This window comes from Macaca mulatta, chromosome 14, assembly GCF_049350105.2.
Source record: "Macaca mulatta isolate MMU2019108-1 chromosome 14, T2T-MMU8v2.0, whole genome shotgun sequence".
NCBI classification, from domain to species: Eukaryota; Metazoa; Chordata; class Mammalia; order Primates; family Cercopithecidae; genus Macaca; species Macaca mulatta.
This window is the reverse complement of record NC_133419.1, coordinates 9,328,668-9,344,969: the sequence shown is the minus strand read 5'-3', so window position 1 is coordinate 9,344,969 and position 16,302 is coordinate 9,328,668. Positions and strand designations below refer to the sequence as shown.

Genomic DNA, 16,302 nt, shown 5'->3' with positions numbered 1-16,302 from the left:
CCCCAAAGTCAAATCCTGATTGCTCAGCGGGCTGGAAGGCGTGGCCTCAGTCCCGCCCCGCCCCTCCTCGCCACAAAGCGGTTGGTGGCGGCAGGGACTACACGGGTGTATCATGGGAGCGGCCAAGGCTACCCGTTAAAAACACTAAGGGGAGCGCGCAAAGCTGAACCTGGAGCTCGATGGGGGCCGTTAGCCGCCCCAGAGCGCGCGGAGCCGCAGAGGCGTTGCTGGACTACAACGCAGTGCATCTCGGGAGGCCAACTCCACAGGACCCGGTGAGAGGACAGAGGCGGCCCGATGGGCGGCCCGGAGGCCGGGGATCATGGCGGGCAGGCGGGCCCAGCCAGGTTCAGCCCCGCCCCACCGCTCCCCACCCCCAGCCGGCCTCGCTTGCCTTCCCGCAGCACCGCTGTCCCCGGGATGCTGAGCGCCCACCGTCTCCCCGCAGCCCCTCATGCTCGGCTGCGAGCTGCCCATGGGCACCTGCCCGGACATGTGCCCGGCCGCCGAGCGCGCCCAGCGCGAAAGGGAGCGCCGCCTACACCGCTTGGAAGTGGTGCCGGGGTGCCGCCAGGACCCGCCCCGCGCCGATCCGCAGCGCGCGGTGAAGGAGTACAGCCGACCCGCCGCCGGCAAGCCCCGGCCCCCACCCAGCCAGTTGCGTCCGCCCTCCGTGCTGCTGGCCACGGTACGCTACCTGGCGGGTGAGGTGGCGGAAAGCGCCGACGCTGCCCGCGCCGAGGTGGCCAGCTTCGTGGCAGACCGCTTGCGAGCTGTGCGCCTGGACCTGGCCCTGCAGGGCGCGGGCGACGCCGAGGCAGCGGTGGTGCTGGAGGCGGCGCTGGCCACGCTGCTGGCCGTGGTGGCGCGGCTCGGGCCCGACGCGGCGCGGGGACCTGCGGACCCGGTGCTGCTGCAGGCCCAGGTGCAAGAGGGCTTCGGCTCGCTGCGGCGCTGCTACGCGCGGGGCGCGGGACCACACCCCCGCCAGCCAGCCTTCCAGGGCCTCTTTCTGCTCTATAACCTGGGTGAGTCGCGGTCCTGGCGGCTGGGCAGAGCGTGGGGACAGGAGCCCACCATGACAGTGGAGGTAGGGAAAAGAAAGATTAGCTTTAACATCTCACCATTAGGCGCCTCCCAGGACAGCACAAGATCCACCAATCCCCGACATGGGACCTCGGGCCCATCTCGGGGTCTTAGTTGTCTCAGGAATAAAAGTGGAGGGGCAAGGGTGGAACGGGAGAGTTGGCCTAAACAGTGATTTTAAAACTTTTTTTTTTTTTTTTTTTTTTGAGTCTGACTCTGTCGCCTAGGCTGGAGTGCAGTGGCTCGATCTTGGCTCACTGCAACCTCCACCTCCCTGGTTCAAGGGATTCTCCTGCCTCAGCCTCCTGAGTAGCTGGGATCAGAGGCGTGCCACCACACCTGACTAATTTTTGTATTTAGTAGAGAGGGGGTGTTTCACCATGTTGGTCAGGCTGGTCTCGAACTTCTGACCTCGTGATCCGCACACCTTGGCCTCACAAAGTGCTGGGATTGCAGGTGTGAGCCACCGCGCCCGGCAGATTTTCAAACTTTTTTTTAACCTCCCCGCCCAGTCAGGGTTACAAAGCAAACAAGAACACATATGCCCACGAATATACCTGAGACAGAAGTTTAAGGCATTAGAGATACTTTCTATGGGTGATGCATTCTAATAAACTCTATTATTTGTTAGTTTGTTTTTGAGACAGAGTCTAGCTCTGTCGCCTAGGCTGGAGTGCAGTGGCATGATCTTGGCTCACTGCAACCTCTGCCTCCCAGGTTCAGGCTATTCACCTGCATCAGCCTCCTGAAGAGCTGGGACTACAGGTGTGCGCCACCATGCCTGGCTAATTTTTGGATTTTTAGTAGAGACAGGCCAACACCATGTTGGCCATGCTGGTCTCGAACTCCTGACCTCCAATGATCCGCTCGCCTCTGCCTCCCAAAGTGCTGGGATTACAGGCGTGAGCCACCGCACGTGGCCTGTTTTCTTATTTGTAGAATGTGTTTTTTGAGACAGGGTCTTACTCTGTTGCCCAGGCTGGAGTACAGTGGCTTGATCATAGTTCACTGCAGCCTCAACCTCCTGGGCACAAGGGATCCTCCTGCCTCAGCCTTCTGAGTAGCTGGGACCACAGATGTGTGCAATCACACCTGGCTAACTTAAATTTTTTTTGTAGAGATGGGGTCTCGCATGTTGCCACTTGAATTCCTGGGCTCAAGTGATCCTCCTGCCCCACCCTCCCAAGTAGCTGGGTGCCTGCCATCATGCCCAGTTAATTGTTTATTTTTGTCCACACTGCTCTTGCGAAGAAGGCATAGTAATTATCCCTGCTCTAGTGGGGGAAGAAATCGAAGCCCTGGGTGGTGAGGTGACTTGCCTGTTGACTCAGCACTGGTTAACAGTAGCAGAGGTATGACCATGATTTTCTTTTAATTTTTTTTTTTTTTTTTTTTTTGAGACGGAGTCTCACGCTGTTGCCCAGGCTGGAGTGCAGTGGCGCGATCTCGGCTCACTGCAAGCTCCGCCTCCTGGGTTCACGCCATTCTCCTGCCTCAGCCTCCTGAGTAGCTGGGACTACAGGCGCCCGCCACCGCGCCCGGCTAATTTTTTGTATTTTTAGTAGAGACGGGGTTTCACTGTGGTCTCGATCTCCTGACCTTGTGATCCGCCCGCCTCGGCCTCCCAAAGTGCTGGGATTACAGGCTTGAGCCACCGCGCCCGGCTTCTTTTAATTTTTTAAAATTTATTTTTATGTAGGGATTGGAGTCTTGCCATGTTGACCAAGCTGGTTTCAAACTCCTGGGCTAAAGTGACCCTACCGCTTTGGCCTCCCAAAGTGCTGGGATTACAGGCATGAGCCACTGTGCCCAAACAAGCTCTGTTCTGGCTGGGCCCTCTCTACTAAAAATGCAGAAACTAGCTGGGTGTGGTGGCGCATGCCTGTAATCCTAGCTACTCAGGAGGCTGATGCAGGAGAATCGCTTGAACCTGGGAGGTGGTGGAGGTTGCAGTGAGCCGGGAGCCACTATACTGCAGCCTGGATGACAAAGCAAATCTGTCTCAAAAAAAAAAGTCCCTGTCCTATACAATTTTAACAAAATGCTGTTGACTTCACAACCTACTAATTGGTCAGAAGCCCTAGTTTACAAATGAGGCCCAAAGTTCCAGTGTCTGAGACTCTTCTGGAAGGGAAGCAGGGGCAGAGTCTCCTGAAGGAAGGGGCCTTCCCAGGTGTTCAAGGGAAGGTGGGGCAGAGTTGGCTCCCAAAACCGTGGGTGCAGGGAAGCCAGGGTAGTGGGAAATCCAAGTCAGAAAACTTGGACTGGGGTCAGGCTCAACTACATACCCACCCTAGGACACTCTCAGGCGAATCATTAAATTATCTGGGCCCGCTTCCCAAATCCGGAAACCCTGCCCACTTCAGTGCTTAAGGATCTGGACTGCAGGAAGTCAAGAGCCTGAGGCAATTCATTCAAATATGGGTCAGGGAAGGAGCCAAAGGCTGGCCCTTAGAGGGGAAAGGGAAGTTGGGCTAGGCCTAGAGAAGGGGCGTGGTTGAGAAGAGAGGAAGGACAAGGTGTTGGGAGGGGAGATGGGCCTGATCCTGTAAGGACCAGGCGTCCTCATTCTGGCTTCCCGCTCTCACAGGCTCGGTGGAAGCCCTGCGTGAGGTTCTACAGCTGCCTGCTGCCCTGCGCACCTGCCCGCCCCTCCGCAAGGCCTTAGCGGTAGATGCTGCCTTCCGAGAGGGCAATGCTGCCCGCCTGTTCCGCCTGCTCCAGACCCTGCCCTACCTGGCAAGTTGCGCTGTGCAGTGCCATGTGGGCCATGCCCGCCGGGAAGCCCTGGCCCGCCTCGCTCGTGCCTTTAGCACCCCCAAGGGCCAGACCTTGCCTCTGGGCTTCATGGTCAACCTCCTGGCCCTGGATGGACTCAGGGAAGCACGGGACCTGTGCCAGGCCCATGGGCTGCCCTTGGACGGAGAGGAGAGAGTTGTGTTCCTGAGGGGTCGCTATGTGGAGGAAGGGCTACCGCCTGCCGGTACGTGCAAGGTGTTAGTGGAGAGCAAACTTCGAGGACGTACCCTGGAGGAGGTGGTCATGGCAGAGGAGGAAGATGAGGGTGCGGACAGACCTGGGTCCCCAGCCTGAGGAGGGAGCGTGAGCCTCCCAGAGCCCCAGGACTGGGCCAGAGCACTTAGGTTTCTTTTTCTATGGTTCCCAGATAATAAAAGGAACTTGTTTTGTTGGTACCAGTCACTAGATGTGATTTATTTGAGGGGCTGTTGTAGGGAGTTAGGATACACAGCATGTAGGGAGAGGAACGCAGACTAGGCAAGGCCTAAGGCACCCCATGCCTCACTTTCGCCACTGGTCTTTGGCCTTGATGATCTGAGTTGGCATCTGAGGTTGGCATTATGCATCCCATCTTCACCTACCCACCACCAAGAGTAGCTGGTGGTTTTGCCATCCCATCCCTGTCCCCTGCTGCCCACCCTCTGCCACCTAAGCACCAGGATGAGGGTGAGTTGCATTAGGGATTGCCACTCCCCTCACGGACCTCAAGCTATTGCCTGAGAAGCTTGAGAGGGTCCTGTGGTAGTGCCCCCTCCTGGCACCAGGGAAGACCAGGACATCTCAGGAAAGCAGGCAGGAGAGGGTTGGGGTAAAGAGAGGGCCTAAGAAAGAGGGCTGGGGTCAGAGGTCAGCCACAGGCAGAAGGAAGAGGGCTGGGGTCAGAGGTCCCCTACAGGCCTCAGGGTGGCTGCCGCACCCTCCAGGGCTGTCACCACAATGCTGAGCTGTCTCTGCACCTCAGCCCAAGCTTCAGATCCAGAGGCTGTGTCCCTGGCCCTGGAGCAGGCATTGGATAGGCCCGGGAATGTGGCTACGGAGCCCGTGCGAGTTGCCCAGAGCACATGGCTGACAGGAGAAATGGGACAGGATCAGGGTCAGTCAGGGGCCAGGAAAGAGAAACCTGGACCTAGAACTGGCTTAGCTCCTGTACGCAGCTAGGCAGAAGAGCACCCCTCTCCGCCTGTCTCTGAAGGCCGGGGGCTCTTACAGCAGTGGCGGTTGGGGGAGGAAATGTAGGTTCCAGTCCTAGCTCCCAGAGGGACCCTGAAGCAACTTCCCTCCCTGAGCCTCACATTCCCACCTTCTTCAGGGGCTGGGTTGCGCTCTAAAGGGCAGAGAAGCTGAGCACCTCATCTCAGGTCGGGGGCCATTGCCCGGCCCCACCTGGCGGCACCTCCCAGGACTCTGGGACAGACTCACCTGTAGTAGCGTTCCTCTGGGAAGGCTCGAGGGTTCAGAAAGGTCCGTTCCAAGAGCATCAACTGGTCATTGAGCATCCGGACCTTCAGGGGACTGGTGGAGGCAGGACCTGCCGGTCACCCTGGAGCCAGCAGCCCAGCTACCAGCCTGGTATCCTTCCCTGGATGCTGCTCTCCCAACCCCTGCCCGCTGCCCTTGCTCACTCGGGGCTGCCCTTCAGCGCTGATATGCGTTGGCCCAAGGCTGTAGCTGCTGCCTCAAATTTCTCCACTGCAGTCACCAGAGGCCCTGTGAGGAACAAGCAGTGGCTTAGTCCTGGGGGTGCAGGGCTCCCCATGCCTCAGGGTCAGGCTGTGCATACCCAGGCTGATGCTGTGCTGCTCCAGCAGGGCCCCGAGGTCTTGCTGGGCTGCCTGCAGGAAGCTGCGGAGTGTCTCACTGTAGTCACTGACTTTGAGGGGCAGGAAGAAGCTGTCACTGAGCCGGAGAATAATACTCCCCGCTGTCCGGGCCACAGCCTGATGGCTGCTGAAGCCTGCGGCAAGGTCACAAGGCCAGGACTCAGTCTTCAGCCTCTCCTGTCCTGTTCTCAGGATGCCCTTTGTCTCCCTCCTCACCTGGGTCCAAAAACTTGTCCACATAGTCAAAGGTGTCAAAGGCTGTGTGGTAGGTGGGGTAGATCCTGGCTGAAGTCTTGCTCTGGGGGAACAAAGCCCAGAGGTGACAGGCTTGGGATGGGAAGGGGGAGAAGGTGTACCTCCAGTGAGCTACAAAATGTGGGCATATCTCCATTGAATCTTGGCCATGTCTGTGAGGTGGGTTCTAGAACTCCCACAGAAAAGGAAACGGAGGCTCAGAGAGGTTAACCTGCTGACATCACACAGCTAATTAGTGGAAGAGCTGGGTCTGGTGCCAGTTTCCAGTTTCACAGGAAGGAGAAGAACCTGGGGCTTTGGAGTCAGAGAGATTCAAATCCCAGCTCTGCTACGGAGAATTGCTGTGGCTGTGAGGTAGAGAACGTACTTTTTGGAGCATCAAACAGGGAGGTGCCAGCTGGGCACTCTGCAACCCTTGCTTTACCTTCATGCCAACGCTCACACCAATGATCTGAGTTAATCAATGCTGAGATTAACCTTTTTCCCCGCTACATTTTAAGATCTTTGGAAACAGAATGCTTCTTTTTTTTTTTTTTTTTTTTTTTTGAGACGGAGTCCCGCTCTGTCGCCCAGGCTGGAGTGCAGTGGCCGGATCTCAGCTCACTGCAAGCTCCGCCTGCCAGGTTTACGCCATTCTCCTGCCTCAGCCTCCCAAGTAGCTGGGACTACAGGCGCCCGCCACTCGCCCGGCTAGTTTTTTGTATTTTTTAGTAGAGACGGGGTTTCACCGTGTTCGCCAGGATGGTCTCGATCTCCTGACCTCGTGATCCGCCCGCCTCGGCCTCCCAAAGTGCTGGGATTACAGGCTTGAGCCACCGCGCCCGGCCCAGAATGCTTCTTACAGGCAATGTTATCTTACAACTGGTTGGAAGCGGTGGCTTTTTGCGGTGGGTTTTTTTCCCTTCCTGAATCACATCTTATAATCAGTAGTCTCTTACATTTGATAAAATAACAGATGAGCATAAAGAGGTGCTTGAAAAGGTTAAACTTGGCAGAGCCCTGGCACCAAGGCTCACACCTGTAATCCCAGCACTTTAGGAGGCTGAGGTGGGAGGATGGTCTGAGCTTAGGAGTTCAAGACCAGCCTGGCAACAAAGCAAGACTCCGTCTATATAAAACGCGCGCACGCGTGGGTGTGTGTGTGTGTGTGTGTGTGTATTTTTAAGAAACTTGGCAGAGGTAGCAGTGAGTAAAGGAGCAGGGTTCAGTCTGTGCGAGAACAGTTCCAAAGAGAGGAGGGGGCGCATGCAGCAAGGTACCGAGGCAGGGACGGAGGGGCGCCTGCTCACCCGGTCATAGGTGTAGGCGATGTCCATGGAGGAGATGCCCAGGAAGTGAATGAAGGGTGCATAGTCGCTGCCAGCACCCAGAGAACCCAAGCTGCGGGAAGGAAGGGGGCCAGGATAAAGAGCGCTGGGCCGGACCAGCTCGCTCCGAGCCCCCTTCTATCCCTGGGCTCACCTGGGGACCAGGCCGTACACTGGGCTGCTGCGATTGAAGTACCGGATCCAGTTGTCGTAGATGCTCAGGTCGCCAGGGCCTGGTGAGCGGATCTGGCCGGAAGGAGAATTTAGTCTCGGTGCGGGGCCCTCCCCAGCCCCAACAACAGGGCGGGTCCTCCACCGTCTCCTGCCCACCCACAGTCCAGTCCTTCTTAAAAAGCTCGCCCTAGCCTCAGTCTGGCCCCAGCAGATCTGGAGAGTACCACTCCCCAGTCCCACCCACCCGTGCAGCACACTGCCAGCCCACCGCACTGCCCCGCCCCCGCCAGTTCAGCCCCGCCCGGCCCGCCCCCTTCCACCTCTTTGGTTGCAGAGAAGACGACACTCTGGACTGGGGGCGTCCCCTGCACCCTAAGGGTAGCATTGGCTGTGGGAGGAGGGGAGAAAGACTATTTGGGCCCCAGCCCCTTCTTTTACCCACCCCGTCGTCAGGCCGTCCCCTCCCCTTTCCTTCCCCGCCACCTCCATACCAAACACCGCGATGTCCACATTGATGTAGGCCACGGTGCGCTCCTGCAGCTTGTTGAAAAACTCCTGCGGGTGCGAGGGGCGACGTCAGCCCCGCGCTGTTCTGCCTCGGGAACCCATTTTGATCCCCTACCCTGTAGGGACACTCACTTCTGTGAATTCCGTGGAGCCAATGAGCCCGAACTCCTCAGCCCCCCAGCTCGCAAACACGATTGATCTGCGAGGACGCCAAGTGCCTGGGAATGGAGGACAGAGGGTTGGAGGACAGGGTCCTCCTGATCCTAGGATGCCTTAGGAGAAAGGCTGAGGACGTGAGGAGGAGGGGAGAGCTGGAAAAGGCGGGGCAGCTGGTGACAGGAGGTCCTGGCACTCTGCAGCCAGGTCTTCCAGGAGGCTCCCGCACCAAACACTGAACACAACTCCAAGCCTCCTGAAGGGTCGGGTGGGCCCTTCTACCAGAATGCCCGCTGCCCCTCTCTCTGTGGGCATGATCTGGGAAGACTTCTGACCTGCCACCCTCAACCCCCGCCTCCCGGCCAAACTCCATAGCCATCTTCACTTGGTGATAACACATGAACATTTCCTGTTAGGGCGTTATCCACATTGAACCAATCCCTACAACAATGCCTTGAGGGAGATACTATTATTATTTCCATTCACAATTGAAGAAACAGAGAAGCTAAATGACTTTCCAGGGTCCCAAGGCTGGTAGGCAGCAGAGCCAGTTTCAAATCCAGATATTTGGCTCCACACTGTGGGTATAGGGACTGGAGGTGGAAGCCAGGCTGCAGGATGCTCCGCCTCCCGGGTTCAGGCAGAAGAATTGCTTGAGCCTGGGAGGTAGAGGTTGCAGTGAGCTGAGATTGTGCCACGGCATCCAGCCTGGGTGACCTAGTGTCACTCTGTGGCCCAGGTTGGAGTGCAGTGGTGCAATCTCGGCTCACTGCAGCCTCAACTTCCTGGGGTCTAGCGATCCTCTCACCTTAACCTCCCAAGTAGCTGGGACCACAGGCACACACCACCGCACCTGGCTGATTACTGTATTTTTGGTAGAGATGGGGTTTCTCCATGTTGCCCAGGCCAGTCTTGAACTCCTGAGCTCAAGCGATCCACCCACTTCACCTCCCAAAGTGCTGGGATTACAGGTATGAGCCACCACAACCAGCAAATGAATTTTTCAGTGTGATGTGATCACATGCTTGCAATTACACATTTTTACACTTTTTTTCTGCCAAAAATATATAATCTAAATCAAATGAGACAAATCCAAATTGAGGGTTATTTGACAAAATAATAGGACAATAATCGCAGAATCATGAAACACAAAGAACAGCTAAACAATTATAGCTAGGCGTGGTGGCTCACGCCTGTAATCCCAGCACTTTGGGAGGCCGAGGCGGGCGGATCACAAGGTCAGGAGATCGAGACCACGGTGAAACCCTGTCTCTACTAAAAATACAAAAAATTAGCCGGGCGTGGTGGCGGGCGCCTGTAGTCCCAGCTACTCAGGAGGCTGAGGCAGGAGAATGGCGTGAACCCGGGAGGCGGAGCTTGCAGTGAGCCGAGATTGCGCTACTGCACTCCAGCCTGGGCGACAGAGTGAGACTCCGTCTCAAAAAAAAAAAAAAAAAAAATTATTATAGATTAAAGGAAACTAGTGACCAGATCACTAGTGTGATCCTGGATTGGAGCTTGGGCCAAAAAATTATTTTGCTATCAAGGTCATTATCACGTCCCAACACTTTGGGAGGCTGAGGCGACGAGGATCACTTAAGCCCAAGAGTTCGAGACCAGCCTGAGTAACACAGCAAGACCTTGTCTCTACAAAAAGTAAAAAATTATCAGAGCTTGGTGGCACACACATGTAGTCCCAGCTAATCAGGAGGCTGAGGCAGGAGGATCGCTTGAGCCCAGGAGGTCGAGGGTGCAGTGAGCTGTGATTGTACCACTCCACTCCAGGCTGGGCAACAGAGTGAGACCCTGTCTCAAAAATTTTTTTTTCTTTTTTTCTTTTCTTTTTTTGAGACAGAGTTTCACTCTCATCAACTAGGTTGGAGTACAGTGGCGCAATCAGCTCACTGCAACCTCTGCCCCCCAGGTTCAAGTGATTCTCCTGCCTCAGCCTCCCGAGTAGCTGGGATTACAGCCACCACCACGCCCAGCTAATTTTTGTATTTTCAGTAGAGATGGGGTTTTACTGTGTTGGCCAGGCTGGTGTCGAACTCCTGACCTCAGGTGATCCACCCACTCCAGCCTTCCAAAGTGCTGGGATTACAGGCATAAGCCACCATGCCCAGCCTTCACCAGCTTCCCACAACCCTTGGACTGAACTCCAAACTCCCAGCCTGGCCTGGCCCTGCCTGCTCTGTCACCTCACCCAGCCCTGCCCACCTCCTTTCCGACTGCCACCTCCTTGCCCTCCTCTCCTTCCCTGAAGCACTGAAACATTGAAGTGCTGCCTCCACTGAGAGACTTGTCCCAACCTGGCCTGGCACATCAAAGGCACATGAGATATTAGAGACATCAGAGTTAGCAATCGGCTGCCATCCCTGACCCAGCTGAACTAAAGCTCCCAGAGGGCAGAGCCTGGGCGCTGCCTGCTTCACAGCAGCATCGGGCCTCGCTCCTTCCAGGCACACCGGAGGCACTTGGAAGCTGCACACGAATCAACCCACAGTCTATTCCCTGTACCACACTGGGCTGCTGCAGGCCAAGGCTGGTGTCATGCATTTCTGCCCCCAGGGCCCTCAGGCATGGCACAGGGAGCACTGCAGTGTGAGGGAGAGGAGGTGGAACAGGAAGGGGACCTCCGGGGGCGAAGGTCCCTGGTCCAGGGGAGGGGGCCGCCTCACCCTTCTTCAGCAGGGTCCCCAGGACGCGGGAGAGCTCCAGGAGGACGGCGGTGCCACTGCTGGGGTCGACAGCCCCATGCACCCAGCTGTCTCGGTGGTTCCCATATAGCACATAGCGATCTGACCAGAGGAAAAGGGGCAGAGAACCAGAGGAGAGGGAGAGGTGGGCACGGGGAGCTGGGCTGGGTGGTGACACAGTAGCAGTGGCACCCAGAGCACAGCAGGGGCCTGGGAAACAGTCAGCAAGAGGAGGGCTCACCAGGCTCCACAGCCCCGCGGATAATGCCCAGGACGTTGGAAGAGTTCCTCAGCTCCAGGCGGTTGTAGATGCTCACATTCACCTGGCTGGGGAGGGTGAAGGGTGTGAGGAGACTCTTGGCCTTGCCCACTGCCCCCAACCCAATGCAGGAGACACCGAGGCCCGGAGCCAGAAAGTGACGTGGCAAGGTCACTGGCCCAGAAGTACCAAGAGAGGCAGCAAGGCTGGAGCCAGGCTCTCCTGCTCACTCACTGGGGAGTCGCTTATTGGGTGCTCAGTCCCTGACTAGGCTCTGGGCAATGACTGCGACAGATGCGGACCTGGTGCTCATGAGGCCTCCCTCTCCCGAGTGAGACAGACCACGAGGACAGGAACAGCTGGGTGAAGGGGCCTGGGAGGAGAGGGCACCTGGAGGCCAGGGGGTGCTGCAGGGAGGGAGGCTGGTGCATGTCAGGAGTGGCAGTGGCCCTGATTTGGGAAGGAGCTTGGCATCTTCAAGAGAGGGAGTCGTGGGGTGCAGACGTCGAGATGAGGTGGGAGGGGCAGGGGAATCCAGGGGCTTCCCCAAAGACAAGACAGATATTTTGGGGTCAGGAGAGGGTCTGAGAGAGAGAAGAAAGGGAAAAAGGTCAGGCTTTGAAGTGGAAAGAGGGAACATAATCACGAGGGAAGGGGAGAGGCAAGTTGGGGGAGAGGGCAACTGAGGGAGAACTGGTCTGGCTGCATCTCACCTGTCTGCTGAGAAGTCTCCATCAGGCCGGAAGCCGGGACCCAGCCTGTAGTGGCAGCCCAGTGCTCCCTGCCAGGTGTCTGGGGCCAAAGTTCCGTTGAGGTTACTGGGGAGGAGGAAGAGACCCCTCAGGGTAAATGTGAGTGTGGGGCTTGAAGTCTGGAGGCCACTGGGGGCTGGGCAGGACATCCCAGGGAACAAACTCACCAGAGCAGGTCTCTTGCATCCTGGAAGCCAATGGGCTGTGTAGGAATTGGGGGAAATCCAGAGACATTGGCAGGGTCCAGGCGGAAGGAAGAGGGGATGGCTGGAAGGTAGGGAGTCAGAGGGTCCCCAAAATACTTGTAGTAGGAGCCTCGCTCCACTCCTGAGGGTGGCAGGTACCAGGAGTTGGGAAAGGTTTCGTTGGGCAAGCTCAGCCCATCGTTGATGTCGGCAGGGTCTGTGTACACCAGCACCCCGGCCACCCCGTGCTTGGCAGCATTCACAGCCTGCAGCGGGCAGAGGAGGCCGTGTATAAGGGAGGGACTGGACCGGATGTGTCCTGTTCCTCTTCCTCCTTCCTCAACTATGGAAGCCAGGATAGACCAATCTTCCCATAGGCAAGATGATGTTTGCACAAGTCATTTATGGCAGTGCCTCTTGCAACAGCAAAGGTCATTTCAGCACAGCCAAGTCAGTGCCTATCAGTGGAGTCTGGCTGAATAACGGGGACATCCTACAGTGGAATACCATGAAGCTGCATAAAATAACACGGTTGTGTACTCGCGTCCACAGCAACGTTATCCTCAACGGCCAAGAGGAGGAAATAGCCCAAGTGTCTATCAACAGATGAATGGCTAAACCAAATGTGGGCTGTAACATACAGTGAAGGCCGGGTGTGGTGGCTCATGCCTGTAATCCCAACACTTTGGGAGGCCAAGGCAGACAGGTCACCTGAGGTCGGATGACCTGAGATCAAGACTGGCCTGGCCAACATGGTGAAACCTTGTCTCTACTAAAAATACAAAAATTAGCCAGGTGTGGCTACACCTGTAGTCCCAGCTACTTGGGAGGCTGAGGCATGAGAATCACCTGAACCCAGGAGGCAGAGGTTGCAGTGAGCTGAGATCATGCCACTGCATTCCAGCCTGGGTGATAGAGCAAGACGCTGTCTCAAAAAAACCCCAAAAAACAAAAAACAAACAAACAAAAATAATGGAATATTATTCAGCCTAAAAAGAAATAAAGTTATGATACGTCAATGAGTCTTGAAGATGTTATATTAAGTGAAATAAGCCAGACACAAAAAGACAAGTATCTTATACTTTCACTTATGTGAAGTCCCTAGAATAGGCAAATTCATAGAGACAGAAAGTAGAATTGAGGTTACAGAAAATAGAATAGGGGCTGGGGCAGGGACCTGGGGAGTTATTGTTAAATAAAGTATCTGTTGGAAATGATGAAAAGGTTCTGGAAATGGGTAGTGGTGATGGTTAATAATCTGTGTATTTCTACACTACTTGTTCCCTTTTCTTTTTCTTTTCCTTTTTTCCCTTTCTTTTCTTCCTTCCTTTCCACCTTCCTTCTTTCTTTCTCTTTTCCCAGCTCTTATTATAGACACTTTTTTTTTTTTTGAGATGAAGTCCTGCTCTTGTCCCCCAGGCTGGAGTGCAATGGTACGGTCTCGGCTCACTGCAACCTCTGCCTCCTGGGTTCAAGCGATTCTCCTGCCTCAGCCTCCTGAGTAGCTGGGATTACAGGCGCCCACCACCATGACCGGCTAATTTTTGTATTTTTAGTAGAGACGGGGTTTCACCATGTTGGCCAGGCTGGTCTCGAACTCCTGACCTCAGGTAATGAGCCTGCCTTGGCCTCCCAAAGTGCTGGGATTACAGGCGTAAGCCACCGTGCCTGACCCACTTTTTAAAAAATTGTGGTAAAATACACATAACATAAACTTAGCATGTGGAGTGTGCAGTTCAGTGGCATGAAGTACCTCCATATGTTCAACCATCACCACCATTCATCTCTAGAACTCTTTTCATCTGACAAATCCGAAACTTTGTCCCCATTAAATACCAACTCTCCCTTCCCCTCTTTCATTCTACTCTTTTTATATTAATTTTTTTTTTTTTTTTTTTTTTTTTTTTTTATCGATGGAGTCTCGCTCTGTCACCCAGGCTGGAGTGCGGTGGTGCAATCTTGGCTCACTGCAACCTCCACCTCCTGAGTTCAAGCAATTCTCCTGCCTCAGCCTCCTGAGCAGCTAGGACTACAGGTGCATGCTGCCATGCCTAGCTAATTTTTTTTTTTTTTTTTTGGATTTTAGTAGAGACGGGGTTTCACCATGTTGCCCAGGCTGGTCTCGAACTCCTGAGCTTAGGCAATCCACCTGCTTTGGCCTCCCAAAGTGCTAGGATTACAAGAGTGAGCCACCATGCCCACGTCCAGACTTTTTTTTTTTTTTTTTTGATCAGAGTCTCGCTGTCTCCCAGGCTGGAGAGTGCCGTGGTGCAGTCTCAGCTCACTACCATCTCTGGCTCCCGGGTTCAAGCAGTTCATCTGCCTGAGCCTCCCCAGTAGCTGGAATTGCAGGCATGCACCACCACGCGTGGCTAATTTTGCCTTTTTCGTAGAAATGGAGTTTCGCCATGTTGGCCAGGCTGGTCTTGATCTCCTGACCTCAGGTGATCTGCCCACCTTGGCCTCCCAAAGGGCTGGGATTACAGGCGTAAGCCACTGCGCCCGGCCCCTAGTCAGAATTTTTGATGGAAAAGAAATGGCAGGGACAAGGAGGCGGCCAACATGAGGGACTTAAGCTGAATATTCAGAACTACTTCACAGGAGGACTTAGACTTCCGGAATACCAAACCTGAAAATTGTACTCAGCCCCTTTATTTCCTATAGCTCAGAGAGGGTCAGGGAGGCATCCGAGGCCACACAGCCCCTTGGTGGAACAACCTGAAAACACCTCACCTTTCCTGCCCCACCCCAGGGCTTGGGTCCCCACTCAACACTGCCCCTTCTCCTTCCCTTTCCCCTCACTTCCTCCAGTCCGCTGCCCGGCCCCTTCCTCACCCAGGCCTCGTGCCCTGGGGGCTGCCACTCACCTTGGCCCCACGCCCTACACCCCCATAGCGAGTCAGGGCGATGGTGCCTTCGAGTTTGATGCCCTGAGTCTGTAGCTCCTTAAAGTCTTCTTCCGTGCCGCGGTTGGCATAGACGAGGAGGCCCTAGTCCCAAGAGGGGGTGATCCTTCGAGCTGGGCCCAGCGAAGGGCGGGTGGGGAAGGGGTGGGGGAAGGGTGGATGGCAGGAGGGAGAATTTAGATTCTGTTCCTCCACCTCACCCAGAGCCTGTAAGCTCCCCAAGGACAGTCACCCCTGGTTTCCTCCATGTCTGGGTGCCCTGTAACAGGCCTGGCCTTAAGCAGAGCCACTAGTGTTTGTTGAATGACTGGTGGAGGAAAGGAGCAGCGATGGAGTGTCCACGTGAGTAAATTCGGGAGGGGGCGCTGTGCCCCAGTTGAGGCATGTTCCCTGGGTCAGGGTGGGGAGAACCCTAGGTGGAAACAAGGGAGCTGGGCCAGGGCAGTAGGGGGGTTCCGGGCCCACCTGTGGGGTTCCAGAAGGAGCATAGGCGGCATAGGGTTGTACCACATCTGGCCCCCCTTGCTCCCCGGTCACATTCTCCTCGGTCCGGTGGCAGGAGTGGATGATGTCCCCGGTGGGGCCCACTGTTGGAGGGGGTGGCAGTGTCATGGCTGGGCCCAGCAGCTCCCCCCCACCAACCCTCTGGGCATTCCCAAGGCTGGGCAGGACTTCACCAATGTCCACGACGTTGGGCTGCTCCTGGCTAGGGAAGGACAGCAGCACCTCGTACGTGAAGGCCTCGGCCGAGTCCAGGCCTGACTCTGGGTCCTTCCAGCGCTGTAGCAGCAGCTGCACCAGATCCTCATCCCGAGGGCTGGAGGCCAGGTGTGGCTCCCTGGAGAGTTCTCTGCAGGGTGGGCAGAGGGAGGGGCAGGGCCAGCATCAGGGAGGGGGCCTCTGGCAAACGGAGGAGCAGACGGCCCAGCCTCTCACCTGAGGTTCTCCCGGATCCTGTGGGCATCCAGCTGCCCCATGATGGTCTCCAGGATCTCCAGGTCCAGGTCCTGGGGGGCTGAGACGCTGGGGGCAGGTGAATTGGCTTTTTTGGGAATGGCAAAGTGGCCCAGGATGATCCCCAGCCCCAAGAGGGCAGCAGCCCCCAGCCCCAGCCCCAACACCTTCGTCCACTGCATCCTGCAGACTCTTGGCCAGCTGGTGTGGGACTGGTCTATAGGTTATTCCCTATAGTGGGGGTGTTGGGCCTGGTTAACCATTACCCCATGGATGGCACTGCCCTTTGACCCCCAGCTGGCAGGGAGAGTGAGGGAACATCCCGCAGTGAGAGCCAGGAGCCATCCACATCCACCACATTCTGCATCATTTACCTGGAATGGCCCTCCAAGGGCAACAAGGTCGCCCAGGGACACAGGCCCAGAGGGAAGGGTCTCATCCGGGGT

The 16,302-nt window shown here is 56.1% G+C and overlaps 2 protein-coding genes across 4 annotated transcripts; one reads left to right on the top strand and one right to left on the bottom strand.

Annotated features, from left to right (window-relative positions):
• Window positions 1–44: 44 nt before the first annotated feature.
• SAC3D1 (SAC3 domain containing 1) lies at window positions 45–4,278 on the top strand. 3 transcript variants are annotated; one of them, XM_077962404.1, is made up of 4 exons: window positions 61–275; window positions 449–1,028; window positions 2,205–2,345; window positions 3,677–4,278. In XM_077962404.1, the coding sequence occupies exons 1-4, from the start codon at window positions 180–182 to the stop codon at window positions 4,177–4,179; spliced, it is 1,320 nt and encodes a 439-aa protein (XP_077818530.1). In that variant the 5' UTR covers window positions 61–179; the 3' UTR covers window positions 4,180–4,278. The 3 variants fall into 3 exon arrangements, with proteins under 3 accessions (XP_028689082.2, XP_077818530.1, XP_014969307.3); XM_028833249.2 differs by lacking the exon at window positions 2,205–2,345 and having other exon boundaries at window positions 45–275; window positions 449–1,090; XM_015113821.3 differs by lacking the exon at window positions 2,205–2,345 and having other exon boundaries at window positions 63–275.
• On the bottom strand, window positions 4,270–16,076 carry NAALADL1 (N-acetylated alpha-linked acidic dipeptidase like 1). Its single transcript, XM_015113822.3, has 18 exons — window positions 15,839–16,076; window positions 15,580–15,752; window positions 15,368–15,489; window positions 14,864–14,986; window positions 11,979–12,262; window positions 11,773–11,877; window positions 11,042–11,127; window positions 10,783–10,902; window positions 8,081–8,166; window positions 7,933–7,996; window positions 7,762–7,829; window positions 7,422–7,513; window positions 7,250–7,340; window positions 5,922–6,003; window positions 5,666–5,839; window positions 5,508–5,592; window positions 5,305–5,397; window positions 4,270–4,950 (listed from the first exon to the last, which is right to left on the bottom strand). The coding sequence occupies exons 1-18, from the start codon at window positions 16,036–16,038 to the stop codon at window positions 4,764–4,766; spliced, it is 2,235 nt and encodes a 744-aa protein (XP_014969308.2). The 5' UTR covers window positions 16,039–16,076; the 3' UTR covers window positions 4,270–4,763.
• Between the last annotated feature and the right edge of the window lie 226 nt (window positions 16,077–16,302).

Bases quoted from the DNA above. Each gene is read 5' to 3' on its own strand.
- SAC3D1 (XM_077962404.1), top strand. From the start codon at position 180: ATGGGGGCCGTTAGCCGCCCCAGAGCGCGCGGAGCCGCAGAGGCGTTG. The intron at 276-448 runs GTGAGAGGACAG...GTCTCCCCGCAG, and splicing joins GGCCAACTCCACAGGACCCG to CCCCTCATGCTCGGCTGCGA. The intron at 2,346-3,676 runs GTAATTATCCCT...CCGCTCTCACAG, and splicing joins GCTCTTGCGAAGAAGGCATA to GCTCGGTGGAAGCCCTGCGT.
- NAALADL1 (XM_015113822.3), bottom strand. From the start codon at position 16,038: ATGCAGTGGACGAAGGTGTTGGGGCTGGGGCTGGGGGCTGCTGCCCTC. The intron at 11,878-11,978 runs GTGAGTTTGTTC...CCTCCTCCCCAG, and splicing joins GATGCAAGAGACCTGCTCTG to TAACCTCAACGGAACTTTGG. The intron at 10,903-11,041 runs GTGAGCCCTCCT...TCCTCTGGTCAG, and splicing joins CCGCGGGGCTGTGGAGCCTG to ATCGCTATGTGCTATATGGG.